The sequence below is a fragment of the Arachis hypogaea genome, chromosome 15 (assembly GCF_003086295.3).
Source record: "Arachis hypogaea cultivar Tifrunner chromosome 15, arahy.Tifrunner.gnm2.J5K5, whole genome shotgun sequence".
In the NCBI taxonomy this organism is placed as follows: Eukaryota; Viridiplantae; Streptophyta; class Magnoliopsida; order Fabales; family Fabaceae; genus Arachis; species Arachis hypogaea.
In genome coordinates this window covers 46,109,230-46,131,391 of record NC_092050.1, presented here as the reverse complement: position 1 = coordinate 46,131,391, position 22,162 = coordinate 46,109,230, and the positions used below count along the sequence as shown (strand labels likewise).

The 22,162-nt window shown below is 32.7% G+C and overlaps 2 protein-coding genes across 2 annotated transcripts; one reads left to right on the top strand and one right to left on the bottom strand.

Annotated features, from left to right (window-relative positions):
* The first annotated feature begins 13,004 nt into the window (after window positions 1-13,004).
* On the top strand, window positions 13,005-15,375 carry LOC112750242 (uncharacterized protein At5g01610). The gene is made up of 3 exons (XM_025798873.3): window positions 13,005-13,355; window positions 14,052-14,106; window positions 14,759-15,375. The coding sequence occupies exons 1-3, from the start codon at window positions 13,254-13,256 to the stop codon at window positions 15,136-15,138; spliced, it is 537 nt and encodes a 178-aa protein (XP_025654658.1). The 5' UTR covers window positions 13,005-13,253; the 3' UTR covers window positions 15,139-15,375.
* Window positions 15,376-17,542: 2,167 nt separating this feature from the next.
* Window positions 17,543-21,880, bottom strand: LOC112750241 (protein RETARDED ROOT GROWTH, mitochondrial). The gene is made up of 7 exons (XM_025798870.3): window positions 21,502-21,880; window positions 20,242-20,356; window positions 19,054-19,213; window positions 18,829-18,977; window positions 18,518-18,669; window positions 18,028-18,142; window positions 17,543-17,764 (listed from the first exon to the last, which is right to left on the bottom strand). The coding sequence occupies exons 1-7, from the start codon at window positions 21,735-21,737 to the stop codon at window positions 17,627-17,629; spliced, it is 1,065 nt and encodes a 354-aa protein (XP_025654655.1). The 5' UTR covers window positions 21,738-21,880; the 3' UTR covers window positions 17,543-17,626.
* Between the last annotated feature and the right edge of the window lie 282 nt (window positions 21,881-22,162).

The window sequence follows — 22,162 nt, the reverse complement described above, 5'->3', positions numbered from 1 at the left end:
AGCCAATAGGACAGGCATTCATCATATGCATCTTCTATATGCTTGTTTGCTTTGCTTAACTTCAGTTATGCCTAAATAAATCACATGTCTACTTGCTATTTGTTTACTTGTTGTATATGTATATCACTTGTGCTTTACTTGTTTGCATTAACTATTTTTTCTACTGGGATTGAAGAGGCTTGGTAAGTTGTGGCGATGGGATCGCATGGAGGTTAAGCTAGCGAAGGTTGTGGGACAGCAGTGCTATGTTAGTTAGAAATACCTTAAGATAGCATACCCTGTTTATGGTTTAAGTTAGTTATTTATTCTAAGCTTGAATATCGGTATCGATCTGAAGTTCTAGGATTGCCTTTGGCGTTCCAGAACCTTACATCTTATATATTGGGCACTGTTACCATACTGAGAACCTCCGGTTACCATATGTTGTTTTTCAGATGCAGGTCGCAACCCACCTTGGTGAGTTGCAAGATGGTGATAGAGCGGAGGATCTTATGCACTCTTTTGGTATTTTTGATTATTTTTGCTGTAGTACTTTATCTCACCTTTCTGTTTTAGACTTTATGGCCTTAGAGGCTTGATTTGAGAGATAGGTTATATAAGTTGTCTTAAACTTCGAAAAGTCTGTTATATTCAGTTGACTAGCTGGCCTAAACTCCGCAGGCTATGACTAGTCCTCTTTTTGTATATCATACTTATATATATGTTTTGTTTAATTTAAGTACTACCTTGTGTATCCTGGAGCTATCTACAAGGTTTTATATATATTATGTCTTGTTCTGTCCGTGCCTAAACATTTAGTTATCATGTGTGAACGCTTCGCGTTTCATAATTCCGCTTTACATGACTTTGAGCTTTACTCTTTCATCGGGCTTCTAGTGATATAAATTCTTGGACACATATTATATAATATAAGTTTTAGAACTGTCGTAATACTTAGTTATTCTTTGCTTTACGACTAGAAGTAAGGCTTAGGGTAATTAGGGTGTTATATTATTTCATACAAATCTAGTTTTGCTGAACTTCCATATAAAAACTATGCCCGTCATACATTTTCAAGCTTCATGAATCATATGTTTCACAAAATCGTTGTTTTCAACCACCCTTTCTGCTATTCTTTTCTTGCTGACCTAACTTCATTGGCTAATAAAGGGCTAGATTTTGTTGAAATGTTTGAGTTTCAGAATTAGATACCTTTGTTTGAAATCAAAATCCATGTTTATCCTAACATTGTTCGTGAGTTTTATTGAAACATATTTTATGACAATTCCTTCATTACTTCTTTTGTAAATGGACGTGTTATTGTTCTCGACAAAGATAGAATTGGTGATATTTTAGGTTACCTTGAGGCAGTATAGATATCTTCACTTTCGAAAAATGGCACGAGGATCTACATCTGAGTTATCAAGAAGACATTCCTTGAATTTGTGTCAATATTTCTCTGAATGACGGTCTAGCACTTATACAGTAATCTTTAAGTCCAATACGAACCCAGTTGCATCGTATTCTTAACCACATTCTTTTGCCTCAAAGTGATTCCTATCAACGTATTTTATTCTGTGATACACTGGTATTTTTTGCTTTAATTAAGAGAGTTCCAATTTCTTTTGCCTATTTGATGATATGTCACATGCATGAATGTATCAAAAATGAAAAGCTCGTTGCACTTCTTATGGCATGTTTTAACAAAAAGTTTTAAGAATTTTAGTGTTGATTTTGATCATAAATCTTAAGAGGAACAAAACTCATACTTGAAAGGAGATGGTGTAGTGAAACAAAAGGTGAAAAGAGAAAGGAAAGCTCAGCATGAAGCTATGAAAGAAGTAGCAGATGAATGAATTATCTCCAATAGCTACTAGGACATTAGCATTTTCCTAAATCAACTTTCTCACTGGTTGAATATAGTAAAATAAGGACAATTTGGTTACCAAAATGCAAAAGCAAAGACAGCAGGCAGCGCACACCATCACCCACGATCCTTACTGTTGAAGCCTTTTTTTCTTGCAATTTTACACACCCACTATCTTGTTACTACACCATTTGAATCTATGCAATTTCTCAACCATCATCCAACTAATTTTTTCAGATTTTGTTTTTAAGGGAAGCTTCAATTTTTGGAAGCAATATACCTCAATAAAAAGGGGTATTTATATCAAATTTTGATATAATTTTCTATTTTTTATCATGAACCAACATAAGTGATTTTTTTGCTAAATTGGAAGAGCATTTAGTGAAAATTTAAAATAGGTTAGTTTAGTGGTTAAAAAATTTTGTGAAAAGTTTGCTAGATAAATTAGGTGTAATTCTTTAAAATTGGTGTTCGTAATTTTTTCGAAATTATAATATAAATTTATATTATTATTAATTTATTATAGTAGATACTAAATGTAGATCATATGGACAAATGTAACTAACCAAGATACATAATGATATAAATTGTTCTTTTTTTATTCTGGTCTTGTCAAAATGAGACAAAACGAAAATATCAAATGAAATTTTGTTTAGCAAACACTAGAGTATCTTCCTTTCAACTTAGTTGGGCACGGATTCGGTGCGCGCTCTCTTTTAGCACACTGAAACGCCAAAAACGTGTTTGGTGTACCGATAAGCCAAAAAATGTCAAAATAAAAATATTTGTTTTCTGGGGTTCTTTTTGCAATTGCACATAAAATAAAGGGGTCATTTTTTTTTAAATGAATATCCATATTTAATTATCTATTACTGCCATTAACATTTTTTTCCAAGTTTTCTTCTTCCCCTTTCTTTACCGTCGTAAGCTCACGGCCTCCTCCATTATCTCCAACGCCAACAACGACTGAATCCCCAAGACCTCTCCTACTCGCTTCTTCGTCACGCTACCAACTCCTTCTCCTCCCCCGCTCAGTCATGGTGGCTTCGGCAGCTTCTTATTGTGCACCTCTAAAGTCTATTGCCCACATCAGTGACTCAAACCGTCCATCCCTTTAGAAGTGCCCACATCCTCATGCTCAACAGTGGGATTCACTTCCATAGCATAGAAATTGGTGAAGCTATTGACCAAATTTGGAGTCTTTGTGAATCGTTGTTGAAAAGTATCACTGAGATTATGAGTTGGGTCGGTGGAAATTATGAGAACAGAGTCGCGAATAGTGGCGAGAAGAATGGAATGAGAGTATTGAGCTGCATGTAGTTTTGCCAACGCCACTTTTGCCACCAACGAAGACCCATTTGAGAGTTTCTTGTTCTAGAATGTTCTGTTCCTTCTGGCAAATTCTGCTGATTCGCCATGGCCACACACCCACACTGTTACTGTCAACTGCGGTTTCGAATATTCCGTCAAAGCTTAAAATGAGATTCGACATTTTTAACCATGAATTATCATTTATACAAATACAATTATATCTTTTCATAAATAAATTATTAAGCAGTTTAATGGAATTAATTTTTATTATTATTTTTTACTTTTATAATAACTAAAATAACTTAAAATTAAAAATTAAAAATTAAAAATTAAAATTTGTATTAGATATTATCTTTAAAATGATACTGATATCATATTAAAATATACGTGGACACAAATATTAGAATATTGTAAGCACAAATATCACTCTTATTATTTTTTTTTTTTTTTGTCTTTCTTTTATTAGATTTTGTGAAAAATAAAATAATTTTTAGAAAATATTACAAAAATTTTAATTGATAAATTTATTCTCTATATCATTTAACCATAATTAATAAAATTAATGTAATAAAATTATTAATTTTCAATATATATAAAATTAATTAAACTACTCTTAAAATTACTAATTTTGAATTTATCGTTAAAGTTGATGAGGTTTTTATTTGTGTAACAAAATATATTTATCTTTTTTTAAAAAAAAATAAAATACTAATTATGAGAGTTTGGGAGTTAGAGTTGAAGGTTTGGAGTTATTGACCTAACCACTAGATGACTAGACTAGTCTAACTTAGTTAAAATATATTTATCTTATTTGTTAATTTTATAGCATCTTACTATAATTTATACTCTATATAATTAATCATCTTCCATGACATATTTTTATAATTAATAAAATTAATTTAACATAATAATTAATTTCTCATATCATATTAACATAATTAATAAGATTATTTTAAAAAAAACTAATTTCTTAGATCATATTACTATAATTAATAAAATTATTAAAAAATTAATTTTTTATGTATTTTCTGTCCTCTCTTTGTACTCTCTATTTGTACTAATTTTTATAATATCTTACTATGATTAATATTCTATATAATTAATAATTTTTCATGACATATTACTATAGTTAATAAAATTAATTTAACATAATTATTAATTTCTCATCATATTAATATAATTAATAAAATTACTTTAAAAATTTACTAATTTCTCATATCATATTTCTATAATTTATAAATTACTAAAAAAATAACTAATTTTTTAAATTATATTATTATAATCTATACAATTATTCTAAAAAATTACTAATTTTATATGATATCTTACTATAATTAATAAAATTATTTTCGATATCATATAACTATAATTAATAAAATTAGTTGAACCGAATTACTTAGCTTATAATAATTGGTTTAGAATATAAAATTAAGTTAAAATATAAATTTATTTATGATTTTTTTTTTCATAAAGTGTTTCATTCTTATCAAAACTTTAAAAATTAATGACCAGTAGACGAATTTGACCAACCTTATTTTTTAACAAAAAATTCAAAATGGTAATCATCCAACAAATCGAACACTACTATTCATTAAAATTCCAAAGCATTAATTAACACTGAGTTCGCACGAGTATCGAAAAAACTGCAAACGTAATTATCAATGCTGAGTATTGAAAATATCAATGTGTTCAATAAGTATGATCCGAATCTTGAATTAGTTCCAAAATGAATTTAAAATCAAATTTAAAACTATTTAATACCCATCAGTTTACAGTAATCTTTGCTTCGTTGGCCACCAAACTACGCTTACCACGACACGCGATTGTTTACTTCCCATTGTTATCCGACGGTGATATTTTTCGCGACTGTTTACTTCCATTGATATCTGACGGTGATCTTTTTCAGATCCGGCGAGGACACTATGCAGATCTTCATCCTCCGAACCAACGAGTCGCGACAGATGCGCTATTCAAAGAGTAGGCAGCTTTGCAGTGTGATTCCGCGAGGGGATGGGGTGAGGGAAACTTCCTGCAACTCCATTGATGGTCAGTGACGGAAACATAAACGTCAGCGCGATTCTAGTATGCGTCAAACGACGTCAACGGTGAAACTCCTTCCTTTTCAGTCCAATCCCATCGTTTCTGATTAATCGTAACGCAGAATCATTAACTTCAAATAATTTCATCTTAAAAATCGTTAACTAATTCTACATAAACCCATATAGTTTTTAGATCTAACAAAACTAACTAGCAACAAAATAAATTTGTAAAATAGCCCCTCTAACACAAGATATCCATTAACCAATCAAAGGAGGGAAGAAAAAAAGTTATCTCTACCATTATATTAAAAAAACGAGAAAAATTCGACAGACAGCATCTAAAAGCGCACCGGTCAGCCAAAGATAAGTGCTAAGCACACTGATGTAACAAATATCTTCGGCACATGGAATCCGTGCCCAACTTAGTTTTTGTGTTTCATTTAGAAAGAGATTTTAAATTTCACTCATTTCTACACCATTTAAAATCTTGAGAGGTATTATTCTAATATTTTTTTAAAAAAAATTTATGACAGATATTAAGGTAATTATTAAAAAAATTTATTTTTTTTAAATAAATATTGTTGGAGATAAGTGTGTATGTCCAACAAAATACTATTGTGAATTATTATTATTATTATTTCTTTTTATAAGAATAAACTTTTATAATTTATGATAGTGTCCTTAATTAAAATTAGAAACGAATAATTACGATAGGGATCGTAATAATGAGATATACGTTTTTTTTTAGTACTTTTAATTTAAATTGTTCTTAATCGTAGAATCACTAAAAATGGGACATTAGTGATTCGGATAGATTAATATATATATAATAGTCTTCATTGGATGAAGATTAATAGATCTCATTTATTAAATTATATATATAAATGGTATATATAGAGATATAACCATTGAACTGACTCACTCTAAGAATTCCTAATGGTTATAGTTACCGTATATTTGTCAATAGGATATTCTTATGATGAACATAATATTAGAATTTTCCTTTGACCTGCGACTATCATAGTAATTGACAATGTATTTGTTATACTTTGATTCCGGACACCTAACACCCTACGGTGTTAGTTGAATGGACATTGGGTATGATTTAAATACTTGTAGAATTAATGATTAGTCAAAATGGAATCCATCAACTATGGTAATGAGTTTGAGCTCTACGATTATAATGAATGGAATAAACAATGCCTTGGCCAAGGGGTTTGAATGAATTAAGAAATGAGTTTCTTAAGTCATTCATAATTCATTATAATAATGGTAACAAGTTAGAGTTTGACAATTAAACCGTACTCTAAAAGTTAGCCAAGAGCTGAAAAGATGGAAGGAGTTGTATTTTTTTGTTCATCTTGGGTTCTTAGTAAAAATATTATTACTTCATACTATCGGGTCGTCAAGGAGCGTTGCTAGACGCCAACCTTGATTAGTAAATTTAGTATGACTAATTTACTACCCGCTTAGTATTGAACCTATGGGGTCACACACTAACGAGTGTTCTAATCCTTGGTAAATAATCATTTAATTATTATTTTGATTAGATCAAATAAATAATTATATTAATTCAAATGGAATATTATTATATTCTTTGCTAGCACCATGAATATAATAATATGATAATTGAGAATATTAAATAATTAATTATTTATTCTATGATGAGTTTTAAATATGGATAAGATCCCAACTGATTCTGTTTCAAATTAAATTGTAATTTGATTCACAAATCAGTCACCAATCTCATACTATATATATGTGTATATGATAAAAGAAAAAAAGACACACAAGTTTTTCTTTTACCTCCACATATACAAATATTCCAATTCTTAGTGAAGAATTGCTGGTGCAAGGAGTTGCAAGAAATTTCTCAGTTAAATCCATTGGTCAAGGAGTTGACAACAAGGATCAGTCTCGGTGTGGATACACATAGTACCTTCGTACTATCGAAGGAGAAAGTTTTCATTCACTAGGGTACTCAGGTATTGGCATCTAACCCATCTTATTTCAATAAAGTTTTAAGCACAAAATAGATCAATAGGATTACTTTATTACTTCCGCTGCGTGTTATGAACACTTGTAATCCTTCAGTGGTATCAGAGCCATGGCCCTTTTGTGTTTAAAATTTTATTTCAAAAATTTACAGAATTAATAGAATTAATTTAAATTTTGTTATTATAGTGAATGTGATTCCTAATAATGGCATGGGATGCTATTATTAAAATTATAAATTTATATGGGATAAAATTTTATGTATGTTAGGAACATACTGTTATTATTATTTTTTATTTATTTATGAAATAAAACTGAAAGGAAAAAAAAAAGGATAAATAAATTTTATATTTTGTTTACGAGGAGTTACCTGACAACCAGGAGATTCGTACTCAATGATAAAATTTATATATATGTATTTGATACATGGAATGAATTAATTTTTTACTTGAACCTAGACAACCTAGGGGTATAAAATATAATTCAATTAAATAATAACCTGACAACCAGGTAATTATTTGGGATTAAAATTGTATGTGATACATTTAATCATCTGTTTAAAAATGTATGAGTAATGACTTGACAACCAAGATACTCATTCATGATTTTAAATATATTTTTTTTAACACTTAATTTAAGAAATAAAGATTTCTTAATTTTCTATAATAATAATTATTGTAGAAAGTGTTATTTGTATGTGTGAATACGTACTTATATTTGTTTTTTCCTTTTAGATTCATGAATAATATGTCTACTCTATCACTGCGTGGCATACTTGAAAATAACAAATTGGCTGGAGCCAATTATGATGATTGGTATCGCAATTTGAGAATTGTTCTCATGCATGAAAGGCTAATTGATATAATCGATAAGCCTGCTGTAACGGCCCCAGTTCCTAAAGAGGATGGAAGTATTGATAATGAGGCAACCAAGGCTTATGAGAAGTACTTGGAAAATTGTCTTACTGCCAAATGCATCATTCTGGCATCCATGGGTTCTGATCTTCAAAGGCAACATCAGGATATGGATCCACCAACTATTGTTGAACATCTTAAGAAGATGTATGGTGCACAAAGTAAGACGGCCCGATATCAATTGTCCAAAACTTTGTTTAGATCTACACTTGATGTGGACTCTCCTGTTGGACCCCATGTTCTTAAGATGATTGATCTTATTGAACAACTTGAGAAGTTGGGATGCAAATTGGGCAAAGAACTTTCACAAGATTTGATCTTGCAATCTCTTCCAGAAACCTTTTCACAATTCATTGTTAGCTTTAATATGATTAAAGTAAGCTGTGATCTTCATGAAATGCTCAACATGCTAATTGATTATGAGAATCAAATTGCATCTGAGAAAAAGAAAGGAGTTGCTATGGTAGTTGGCAACTCTTCTAAGAAGAAAGGAAAAATGACCAAAACTCCATTTATGGGACATGGAGAAAGGGCTACAGAATTATTGGGACTAATACATACAGATGTTTGTGGACCAATGAAAATTCAAGCCAAAGGAGGATATTCCTATTTTATCACTTTCACTGATGATATGTCTAGATATGGCTTTGTGTATCTTATGAAACACAAATCTGAGTCATTTGAAATGTTCAAAATTTTTCGCAGTGAAGTTGAAAATCAAACAGGTAAAAGCATTAAGGTGCTTAGATCTGATAGAGGAAGAGAATATCTAAATGATAATTTTCTTGAGTACTTAAAGAAAAATGGGATTCTTTCTCAATGGACACCTCCTGGTACTCCACAACACAATGGTATTTCAGAGAGGAGGAATCGAACTTTATTAGATATGGTTCGATCCATGATGGGTTTTACTGATCTTCCATTGAATTTATGGGGCTATGCTTTAGAAACAGCAGCATATCTGCTAAATAAAGTACCCACTAAAGCAGTTTCTTCAACACCATATGAGATATGGAAATGACGAAAACCAAATCTCAAGCACATTAGAGTTTGGGGATGTCCAGCATATGTTAAGAAATTGCAAAGTAATAAACTTGATGCTAGGTCCGATAAATGTAGATTCATTGGTTACCCTAAAGAAACAATGGGTTATTATTTCTATCACCCTTCTGATCACAAAGTATTTGTGGCAAGAGGTGGAACCTTTTTAGAAAAGGAATTTCTTTCCGAAGGAAGACAAGGTGAAGAAATAGAACTTGATGAAGTTCAAGAAACCAATGAAATAGTACAAGCTCAAGAACATGAAATTCAAGTTGAGCAACCAACTTTGGATGTACTCAAACTAACACCAAATTTATCATCTTCAAGAGTTGAGGATAACGAACCGATAGTAGTTCAAAGAGAGATTAATGAACCAATCCTTGAACTACCTTTGGTACAAGAACTACCTCTTCGACGGTCCACAAGAGAACATCGTCCACCACTAAGGCTAAACCTAATGGTGCAAGATGATGTAGAAAATGGGATCGATTATGATGATAATGATCCTAAGACTTATGAAGAGGCAATGCAAAGTTCCGAAAGTCTAAAATGGCAGAGTGCCATGGAATCCGAAATAGAGTCTATGAGGATCAACAATGTTTGGACTTTGGTTGAACCCTCAAAAGACATAAAACCTATTGGTTGTAAATGGGTTTACAAGAAAAAGATTGGAACAGATGGTAAGGTAGAGACCTATAAAGCCCGTCTAGTTGCCAAGGGATACCGTCAAAAGGAGGGAATAGATTATGAAGAAACATTTTCTCCTGTGGCAATGCTCAAATCTATTCGGATTCTACTTGCTATAGCAGCTTACTATGATTATGAAATATGGCAAATGGATGTGAAAACAGCTTTTCTCAATGGAGAACTCAAAGAGAAAGTGTACATGACACAACCTGAAGGTTTCACACTTCAGTCTGATCATAGTAAAATTTGTAAGCTGCAACGCGCCATTTATGGGCTAAAGCAAGCTTCTAGAAGTTGGAACATTTGCTTTAATAAGACAATCGAAAAGTTCGATTTTATCCGGTGTGAAGAGGATCCTTGCATATGCAAAAAAATTTAGTGGGAGTACAGTCATTTTCTTAGTACTCTATGTTGATGACATATTACTAATAGGAAATGATGTACCAGCATTGCAAAATACCAAAACTTGGCTATCTCAACAATTCTCCATGAAAGATTTGGGAGAAGCAGCCTATATTCTAGGAATAAAGATCTATAGAGATAGATCTAAAAGGTTGCTCGGACTCTCACAATCTATGTACATTGATACCATATTGAAAAGGTATAACATGGAAAACTCCAAAAGGGACTATTTACCAATAGGCACTGGAATTACTCTCAGTAGAAAGGATTGTCCTAAAACTTCTGAAGAGAGAGTACGCATGAGTAGAATACCATATGCTAGTGCAGTGGGAGCTATCATGTATACCATGACATGTACACGTCCTGATGTCGCATATGCGCTAGGAGTAGCCAGTCGATATCAGGCAAATCCAGGTGAGGAACATTGGAAGGTGGTTAAATCCATTCTTAAATATTTAAGAAGAACCAAAGACCAATTCCTCATCTATGGAGATTCTGAACTTATACCAAAAGGGTTCACTGACGCAAGTTTTGCCTCAGACAAAGATGATAGCAAATCTACTTCAGGTTATGTTTTCACCTTAAACGGTGGTGCAGTGAGTTGGAAAAGTTCCAAACAAGCTACTGTAGCTGATTCAACAACTGAAGCTGAGTACATAGCAGCAAGTGAGGCAGCTAAAGAAGCTGTGTGGATGAAGAAGTTCATAAACGAGCTTGATGTGGTGCCTTCAATTAAAGAACCACTTCCATTACTGTGCGACAATAATGGAGCCATTGCACAAGCAAAAGAGCCAAGATCACATCAAAAATCTAAGCATATCTTGAGAAGGTATCATTTGATAAGAGAGATCGTTGAACGTGGAGACGTTGAAATTCAAAAGATTGCTGGGAAGGATAATGCAGCAGACCCATTCACTAAGGCACTTGGATCAAAAGAGTTTGATAAGCACATGTGGGAATTGGGATTGAAATATATGACTGATTGGCTCTAGTGCAAGTGGGAGATTTTGTTGGAAATACATGTATGCCCTAGATCCAATCTGTCATTGGCTCTAGTGCAAGTGGGAGATTGTTGGAGATAAGTGTGTATGTCCAACAAAATACTATTGTGAATTATTATTATTATTATTTCTTTTTATAAGAATAAACTTTTATAATTTATGATAGTGTCCTTAATTAAAATTAGAAACGAATAATTACGATAGGGATCGTAATAATGAGATATACGTTTTTTTTTAGTACTTTTAATTTAAATTGTTCTTAATCGTAGAATCACTAAAAATGGGACATTAGTGATTCGGATAGATTAATATATATATAATAGTCTTCATTGGATGAAGATTAATAGATCTCATTTATTAAATTATATATATAAATGGTATATATAGAGATATAACCATTGAACTGACTCACTCTAAGAATTCCTAATGGTTATAGTTACCGTATATTTGTCAATAGGATATTCTTATGATGAACATAATATTAGAATTTTCCTTTGACCTACGACTATCATAGTAATTGACAATGTATTTGTTATACTTTGATTCCGGACACCTAACACCCTACGGTGTTAGTTGAATGGACATTGGGTATGATTTAAATACTTGTAGAATTAATGATTAGTCAAAATGGAATCCATCAACTATGGTAATGAGTTTGAGCTCTACGATTATAATGAATGGAATAAACAATGCCTTGGCCAAGGGGTTTGAATGAATTAAGAAATGAGTTTCTTAAGTCATTCATAATTCATTATAATAATGGTAACAAGTTAGAGTTTGACAATTAAACCGTATTCTAAAAGTTAGCCAAGAGCTGAAAAGATGGAAGGAGTTGTATTTTTTTGTTCATCTTGGGTTCTTAGTAAAAATATTATTACTTCATACTATCGGGTCGTCAAGGAGCGTTGCTAGACGCCAACCTTGATTAGTAAATTTAGTATGACTAATTTACTACCCGCTTAGTATTGAACCTATGGGGTCACACACTAACGAGTGTTCTAATCCTTGGTAAATAATCATTTAATTATTATTTTGATTAGATCAAATAAATAATTATATTAATTCAAATGGAATATTATTATATTCTTTGCTAGCACCATGAATATAATAATATGATAATTGAGAATATTAAATAATTAATTATTTATTCTATGATGAGTTTTAAATATGGATAAGATCCCAACTGATTCTGTTTCAAATTAAATTGTAATTTGATTCACAAATCAGTCACCAATCTCATACTATATATATGTGTATATGATAAAAGAAAAAAAGACACACAAGTTTTTCTTTTACCTCCACATACACAAATATTCCAATTCTTAGTGAAGAATTACTGGTGCAAGGAGTTGCAAGAAATTTCTCAGTTAAATCCATTGGTCAAGGAGTTGACAACAAGGATCAGTCTCGGTGTGGATACACATAGTACCTTCGTACTATCGAAGGAGAAAGTGTTCATTCACTAGGGTACTCAGGTATTGGCATCTAACCCATCTTATTTCAATAAAGTTTTAAGCACAAAATAGATCAATAGGATTACTTTATTACTTCCGCTGCGTGTTATGAACACTTGTAATCCTTCAAATATATAAGAAATGTATTAAAAGATTATTTTTTATATTTACCTAAAATATTTTTTAATTAATAACTTTAATATGCATTTTTAGAATTTTTAAAATACATGTTAACTAAATTATTTTAATTTTAATTTTTTCAAAAAATAAACTCAATTGAAAAAAGGGTGCGAGTGAGTGAAACGCCGCTTTCTAAAGTGTGCATCATCGCTTTTTGTCCTTTTCCCATTTGCCAGCTCTGTTGCACTGTGTTTCTATTAGCAAAGGCGAAACCTTTTCATATCTTCTCTTTCACTCATTCTTTCATCTTTCACATACCCTTTCCCCCTTCCTTTCCTTTCCTTTCCTTTCCTTTGTATTTGTTGGTGCTTATAACTTCACTTTCAAGTTTCCACACTATAGTGTGAGAGATTCTCTCATCTCATTGGAACCCCAGAAAAAATATGGAGAAGGTTCTCACAAAAGCTTCAAGCTTGAAGATTGGAAGCTCGTGGATTACCAAGAAGGCCAAAGAAGAGTTCACTAACATCAGTGAAGACATTAGTGTTAGTACCTCTTCACATGCATTTTAATTTCACGCCTTGCATTGTTTCCTTTATCATTTCTTGCAATGTGGTTATCTGGGTTGTGAATTTAGATATCATTTTCTTCTAATAATGTGTAGTTATGGTCAACTTGTAACCTTTCGGGGTCAGGGATCTGAATCAACCCTGGATTTGAATTGAAGTTTTAGACTTATAATATATATTTTGGGTTAAAGTCAGAACTCGTCAATGATTGCATTCTTTTGGAAGTGAAATATAATTAATATTGATGTTTCTTCAATTATGGGTGATTTATTTTATTCCCGTGATTAATGATTCTGTGGTCAAAACATTACTTGTTCTTGGCTTAAAAATTCTTTCTTGGGGTATGCTCCCCCCCCCCCCCCCCCTCGGGGGGAAGATTTGCGTTGTGGAAATCATCAAATTTTGGGTAAATTCTTGTTAGACCAATTTCTGAAATGTTTGGTAATATAGATGGATGGGAAAGGCTTGGACTTTTGATGCTCACATTTTCGGAAATAATGAAATTACATGATTGATTATGCACGATTTTTTTGTGGTAATTAAGGATAATTACATGATAAGATGAAATTTTGCAAATTGCTTCCATAATTTTCCGGAAGATGAGGTCAAAACATTACTGGATAAGATTCTATAATTTTCCGGAAGATGAGGTTCTTTATTTTTTGTTTGCAGACTTTCTCAAGCACAGTTGAAGAGAAGGCAAAATGGATTTTCAACAAGCTAAAAGGTAAGAATCTCTTTTGACCCTTAATATTTCACATGTGCCCATTAATTTCTTGACATGCATAGTTTTCATTATTTAAATCCCCGCAATAAAAAACATCATGATAGTTAGTTAGTTACAATTTTTAAGTTCCTTCAGAAACCCAGCTGTTTTCTTCTGTTTTGTTCCAGACACAAGTCACATGGATGATGTGGGTTGTTGGTACTATCTAGACATAAAATATGTTAATAATTTATTATCTCAGTTATGAATGCATCTCATAACATTCCAGACATACATTCTTCCCATAAAAAGTATGGGTTAAAAAAGATTTTGTATTCCTTCAAAATTAGTAATTTATGGTTTTGGTACATGTAAAGCTTTTGTTGCAGTTTCGATCCAAAAATCTTCAAATAGTAAGCGAAGTTGGGCCCTATTATCATTCCATATGTAATGGTAGCGGCCAATTTTCACTTATTTCTGCATATGTTTTGACCAAAACTGCAAGAAATTTTTATATGAACCAAAACTACAGAGCATACCAAAGTTTATCTAACTCAAAGTTTTATATAAAGAATTCTGCGAGGTATCTTTGCAACTTTTTTACATCCATTAATTAGTTATTACTTTGACGAATTTATAAACCACTCTTTCTTTCAATGTTTTCTTCCCTCAGGCAAGCCATTGAAAAGCCTATCAGATCTCCTCAAAGAGTACAACCTACCACCAGGGCTGTTTCCGCAAAACATAATCTGTTATGAGTTTGATGAAACAAATGGTAAGCTGATTGTGTACCTGCCGTCTTCGTGTGAAGTGAGCTTCAAGGACGCATCGGTTGTTAGGTACGCGACTCGAGTCAAAGGTATCCTTTCGAGGGGAAAGCTGTCGACAATAGAGGGAATGAAAACAAAGGTCCTTGTGTGGGTCAAGGTGACGAGTGTGACAGTTGAGGGTTACAAATCGGACAAGGTGTGGTTCACAGCCGGTGTGAAGAAGGCTAGGTCAAAAGATGCATATGATACACCTCGTGATGCTCTCAGAGTATCTGAATTCTGATTATTGAAGTTGTCCTGCATGATATTTAGAATAGCATCAGTTATTTTGAAATGTTTAATATATGGTAATGGTTTTCCTTTTGGGTCATTCATTGTCTCATTTTTACATGTTTGAGTTGGCAACTCAAATGGGAACCTTAAATGATGCATTACAAATTGAAACCATGCATTGTTTTAACACTGATTTGATTTTTACTCACCAAATTGCTTAGTTGACAATGTCAATGTCACTTTGGTACATGGTAGATGTTAATTACCAATTAACGATGCATTACAGCGAAGATGTAGCTTTCATTGAAGATGCCATAGGAATGCTTGTAGACTAGACATTGTGTCATGGAGAAACATGCATACCATTCACTTTCAATTTTAGAATAATACTATGGTGAAGAATGAAAGTGGTTTATTTTATAATAGAAAAAAACAAAACTAAAAAAATAAAAACATGTACAATGCACGCTAAAGATTTAATTACAATATTTACTCTTCACATCAAAATTCCCTTAATTTTAATATAAGAGAAAAAACAAATAGGTCTCTCACATTTTGACTTTTTTAAAAGTTGGATATATATATCCTTTCGTATATATGGGTCCATCAAACCCAACAAAAAAGTCTAATATGGTTTCTGTTGTGCTGACTTGGCCGTAGGAGAGTTTTCAAAACGGAAAAATTAGTCCTTTAAAATAATAGGACATAAATCCTTCTTCCCCTTTCTTCTACCTCTACTTACATACCACCATTTTCATTTTTCTTCCACCCAAATCACCCTTTCTTTTTGCTCTTCAAATAATAATAATAAACATTCTTACCAAACCAAAACAAAGCAAATAGATAGCAACATTGAATCCATTGAATTAAAATAAATCAAAACAGTGATTATAATCCGTTCACCATGAACAATTTCTTAAATCCTGAATGATTTATGACACAACATCAAATTCAACTAACACAAAACACATTCATTAAATCCAAAAACTAATTAATTAGTTGAAATTTTGTTCAAAGTGCTCCAACAACAATACTCCACAAAATTTGTTCCTAATTTGAAACAAGCTACAACAACATACCACAAAATTAGCAAATCAAACCAGAATCTTTGGACTATCAAACAACATCAAATTCAACCAACATAAAACACATTCATTAATTCCAAGAACTAATTAATTAACTGAAATTAAAAGAAAAAGAAAAAAAAAGAAGGGTTCCTTAAAAAAGGCAAAGAGCGAGGAGAGGCTTTATGCCGGCCTAATTTCCTAAATCAAAGATTCAAAATTTTTCATAAAGGAACATAGGTTCCAATCGGCTACAAAATTTTCCGTTGTTTCCATGAACTCGTTCCTATAAACGGGCTATGGATTAACATGAATGAAGCTTCTAATTTCTGCTCTGAAAAGTATAAGATTCCTAAAAGAAAGATATACCCAAGGGGTACAGGGGCCTGGATGGATATGCTGCTTGGATTGCAAGAACATCACCAAAACGCGATGGGACGATCTTCCATATAAGATAAACACATCAGGAACACTGGTTCCAATTGCCTACAAAACAATAGCCACAAGTGCAGTAGTCCACTGTAATGGTGTTCTGGAGTATGATGTTCATAGTCTTTATGGTTTCTCTTAGTCCATTGCAACTCACAAGGCCCTCCAAGGCCTTCAAGGTAAAAAATCATTCATTTTGTCCTGATCAACTTACGTCAGTTTAGGAAAATACGCTGCGCATTAGACCGGTGACAATCAAGGATTTATGTCCTATTATTTTTAAGAAGAGGGACTAATTTGTCCCATTTTGAAAACTCCCACCCCCACGTGTGCATCCATAACGGTCAAGTCAGCACAACGGTTGCCACATTGTGTACATCCATAACGGCTAAGTCAACACAACGATTGCGACATTAGACTTTTTCGTTAGATTTGATGGACCAATATGAACAACGAAATATATATATATCCAACTTTTAAAGAAGTCAGAAACATAAAAACATTTTTAAATGGTGAGTAACAAAAATGATCACGAAACAAAAAATCAGAGACCTATTTAACATTTTTTCTTAATATAATTTATAAACAATATAAATGAAAGAGCGACATTATGCATATTGTCAGAACATAAAATCAATGCATTTCAAGAGAACAAAAGTATATTTCGGCTAGACGCAAGTTTCTCTCTAGTCAAAACCTGAACTTGAATTTGAAATCATTAGTTAAGTGCAAGGAGCATTTGTTATTCTGACTCTTGGTCGAGACAATGCATTATCATAACAATATATCTTTTATTTTGTTGGATCATCATATTCTCAAAATATACAAGTTTCAGATTTTCTCAATGAACTGAACCTCTATTTTATTGGTTTTTTCTTTGGGGTGGGGGGTGTATGTGGATCTTCTTCTACCATATACAAATAGGTGAAAATATTTTATTAGATAAAAAATTGGAAGTATTGTTACAAAAAATTAATCTATAGCTTCAATCTCCTTCACTAGTTACTAAGAGATTGTATTTGACTCTCGAAGAATCTCATAAAAAGATATAACATTTTCAATCGTCAATAGGCCAATAATGCACCATTCCAAGAAATCTGACTTCCTGTTCTGGAGAACTTCTTGGAGAAAATGAATATTGTGCTGCAAGCAACCAAATCAACAATATTTACAAGCCTTAATTAGCCATCATCATTATCAATTAGAGTATAATAGTCCTTGGTTTTTCAATCTTAGATTTTGCTAATTAATGTAGCCATGTCATTTGAAGGCAAATTAAAGACCCATCTCAAATGAACAACTAAGCGCATTGCTAGGTTTAGATGGGATGAGATCTGGCAAAAAATTTCAAATGCAATGCGTAAAATCTATTAAATGATTAATGTATAAGGGAAGAAAGGAATTACCTCGACAAATTTCAATTTGAAATCCAGGTTTCCAAAGCGTTGAGCAACTTCATACTCCTCCCGTAAATATTCGTATATTTGTGCATACTTCGCATCTCTCCAAGCAATTTCTGATCTGATTCATCCATAACAAGGCATGAATGAAGATGCCGAGAATGTCATAAACTGTATTTACTTAAATTCTCTTGGATGACTTCTTTGACAAAAAAATATTTGAAATATTTAGGGATGTTGTTTTTCAACTTATTCCCAGATTATAATTTTAGCGTTAATTGCATTTTCCCTCCTCCAATTTTCTGCCATATGAAGTTTCCAAACTTAAAAAATCTGCAAATTGGCAGATTGAACATGTTGGTGCTTTTTACTTCAATTGTTAACAAAATTTCGGGTGTCAAAGTTGCATATTTAGAAATGCTCAGAAGGTCGATTTGCATATAATAAAAACTAAAAGTTCAAGGGGGTAATATGTCTCCAACAGGGATGATCATACCTCTCAAAGAGACCGACTTTAAGAATCACATCAGCTAAGTGCGAGTTAGCTTTCCCAACCAGCTGTAGAAGCTTCTTCTTATCCATAGTGAAAGTCCCAGTTTTCTCCATTCCACGATTTATGCCGGCAAACTCTTCAACTAAGCCATCAACCTGATTTAATGTACTTTATTTAATGTACTTTGTTTCTAGTAAGCCATAGGAACATGTCAAGTTATACATGACTAGAATTTAATGTACTTTATTTCTACTTTGAGATAGCAAATGGACGCCAAAGTAACAGAATTAAGATGGCATTTAGTGCATTTAAACCTGCGACACAAAATAATCAAGAGCAATGCTTTGTCCCAGTACACTTCCAATTATACGGATGCCATCAGTATCCAAAGATTTTAGAACTATGTAGTCTGGGCCTCCTTGCATGTCTTCAACTAATAGTGGCTTTTCCTTTACTGCATAATCTAATTACAATGAAAACATTAAGCATAAACAAAAGGATTCGGAAGAACTATTTAACTAATTGATAAGAAAATTTACCATCTTTCCGCATCTCTGGAAGTAAAGTAGATGCATGCCTCTTAACTAGATCTAGGTAAACTTCCACTTCATGATCCTCAATGTTAAACAAAACAGCAGAGCCATACTGGTATACAACCATGTAGCGACAGCTGCTTGCTTTCACATGAAATGCATGTCCCTTCATCACATGTCTCAACAAGTTCAGAGTTTGCCAAATCCAACGTATTGTTATAATATAACCGTATTTAAGAAAGATCATCTCATAATGAGACACATAATTTTGCTTTTAACAAAGGAGTATTATCTCCCTTTTTACACATAAAAAAGAGTATATTAATTAAAAACAAAAATTTGCTACTTAAAATCAGCTCAACACGTTCTGTTACTCATATTGAGAAAAAAAATAACGACTAGGCCTTTTTCCAATAGGTGGACTAGGCTATATGAATCAAATCATTTGAATTATCTCCTTAACATGTCCACAAACAAAACCATTTGAATTTAAAATCCTTACACGTGGTTTTTGCTTGCCCTTGGTTTTACTCTACCTCTAACTTTTAAATTATCTCCTTATCTTCACATGTGACAAAACCACATTGCTGACGAATGTCATAAAGATTGGAAAAAGGTTCCTTATTGTAATCAAGTACTTAACTCCCCTTTTATCTAGGTATGGGATTGGATCCTCTCAATTTTTTTTCTCACATGAGGGGGTAAAGTGTAATCCCTCACCATACATTTTATAGGTGGGACCAAAAAAACATGAGAGAAAACATTTAAGGGATAAAGATCACGCTTTACACACTCAATTGAAAAAAGATATGGAGAGGATCCATTCCCTGGGACCAACTATGTAAAAATTTGAAACATAGCACAACATAGGCAGAGTTTTCTACTAATAAAACAGAGAAGACCATTAGTACCATTAAGAATATTTAGCCGAAATTCTCTACCAACGACTCTTCCTATAATCCTACGCATTCAAATTACAAAATATCAATCATACCAGACTATTAAAATCATGGAGGTGCTTCAAGATGGTAAAAGGTGAAGTATTCTAATACCAATGTAGCGCGAAAAATGATGTACGAAGTAGAGAGACAGAAACTTAAGATTAGGAAATGAGGCTTTGAACTTTGCATATAAACACAACATTCTGATTTTAAGGAAGAAGAGGGGGGAAGGGGGAGAGAAAGAAAATCTTACTTTATAGTCTGGATTGAAGTCACAAAACCGGAGGGCAACATAGTTTGATGATGAGCGAGAAGATGGGGGAACAACATTTCTCATATTGTCAGCCTGAATGCCCTTGAGATTTATACTGCCAAAATTATGAATCTGAGACGGGCCAAAAATCATAAAAACCAGAAAAAGGACAGCAAAAAGACATGAGAGGAAGGGGGTTCAATGCATAACTTAAAAGGATACATTAGACCGGATAACTTCAAAACCCATAAATCATATGGATAAATTTAAGCCATCACTAAAATTCCAAATCTTTGATAATAGATGACAGAAAATTAAGATGGAAACTCAGGTGCACTCAACTTTACATAAAGTTGATAACTGAGAGCCGTTAGATGAAAATTTAATTAAATCATTCAAATCATTTAACGGCTTTCAGCTATCAACTTCACGTGAAGTTAACTGCACCTAAGTTTTCACCGAAAATTAAACTTCCAGCAGTCCAGCACTCAAATTCAACATTAACAGCACAGTACAACTTTAAGTGGTGATCTAAAGAGGAGAGTAGCAAAAATCACAAATGGTGAGAAAAATTAAACACACACATACACACAAATCATTTCTACGAGCAATAAAGATGCAAGTACTACAAATCCTGTTAAATAAATTCTAAACTCTGAGGGTACTTCAAAACTTCTTCCATTCTTACACATGAAATGAATGAATACAACAACAATAACCAAGTATTGACCTACTATTCAGAATCAGACACATACCCCTTTTTTGCCTTATCACGAACCATGTATATAGTCAAACTATTAAAACTTATATCCTTTTCAATAGAGTTGTCTATAATTTACCTCTAGTTATTACACTATCCTCCCTCCCTGCATGCATTCTATACCGTGCCCAAAGCAGCGAAGTCGAGATTTTACAATCTTTTCAATAGGCATCTATTTTTCTCCCTTCCTATCTAATGAACTCACTCAATGCACTCCATACCATAGTTACATGAAACGAAATAAGTTCGGCATGGGAAGGGGTAAGACGCCATATGTAACTATGCTCCATACTCTAACATTCAATGTTAAAATTAATGTACAATCATGTCACAGCCCACAAAAACACAATGTTTCAAACTCCAATAATAACGGGACAACAGCAGCAAGGGAAACAAGATCAATTCTGAGAACGACCCATTTGCTGAACCAGGTGATAATCAAATTAATAATAAAAATTAAGGAACTTGAACGAGTTAAGTTTGTGGGGCGGCGGCAATACCTTGTGCAGAGGAAGTATGCTTTGACGGGGATTTTGACGGTTTGGTCATCCCGCGGAGCTCCGTACCCGAAAGTCGGATCCGGGTCGAAACTGCAAGGAATTGCAGAAGAAGCGGCGAAAGAGAGAAAGCGATTGTTGGTGGAAAGAGGTGGAGGAAAACGAGGTTTGAATAGCGACGACGAAGAAGAAGTTATTCGGTTGAAAAGAAGGGACACGGTTCTCCATCTACCGCCCATTCGCCGAGAGAGAGAGAGAGGGTGTCTTGTCGTCTATGATTCTGTTCTGTACTCTCTAGTCTCTAACTCTTTAGGTAAGCAGTGGAACTTTTTGTTTTTCGTGTGAGAGAGAGAAGAGTGTATTTTCTAATTATGTGAGAAGAGAAGTGTTTAATTTTGTTATGGAAGCTATAAATTAGTGTTTTCGATTTGTTTTATTTTTTTCCCAAACAATTACAAATCGAACGGTTCGATTTGTGATTTCGAAAATAAAAAATTTTTAATGTTAAAATCGGACCGTCCAATTTTATTTTAAAAAATAAAAAAAATACAAAATACAAAACGGACCATGCGATTTGTAGTTTTCTTTTTTTTCAAACAAATCGGACCCTCCAATTTGTAGTTTACTTTTTTTTTTCAAACAAATCGGACCGTCCGATTTAAAT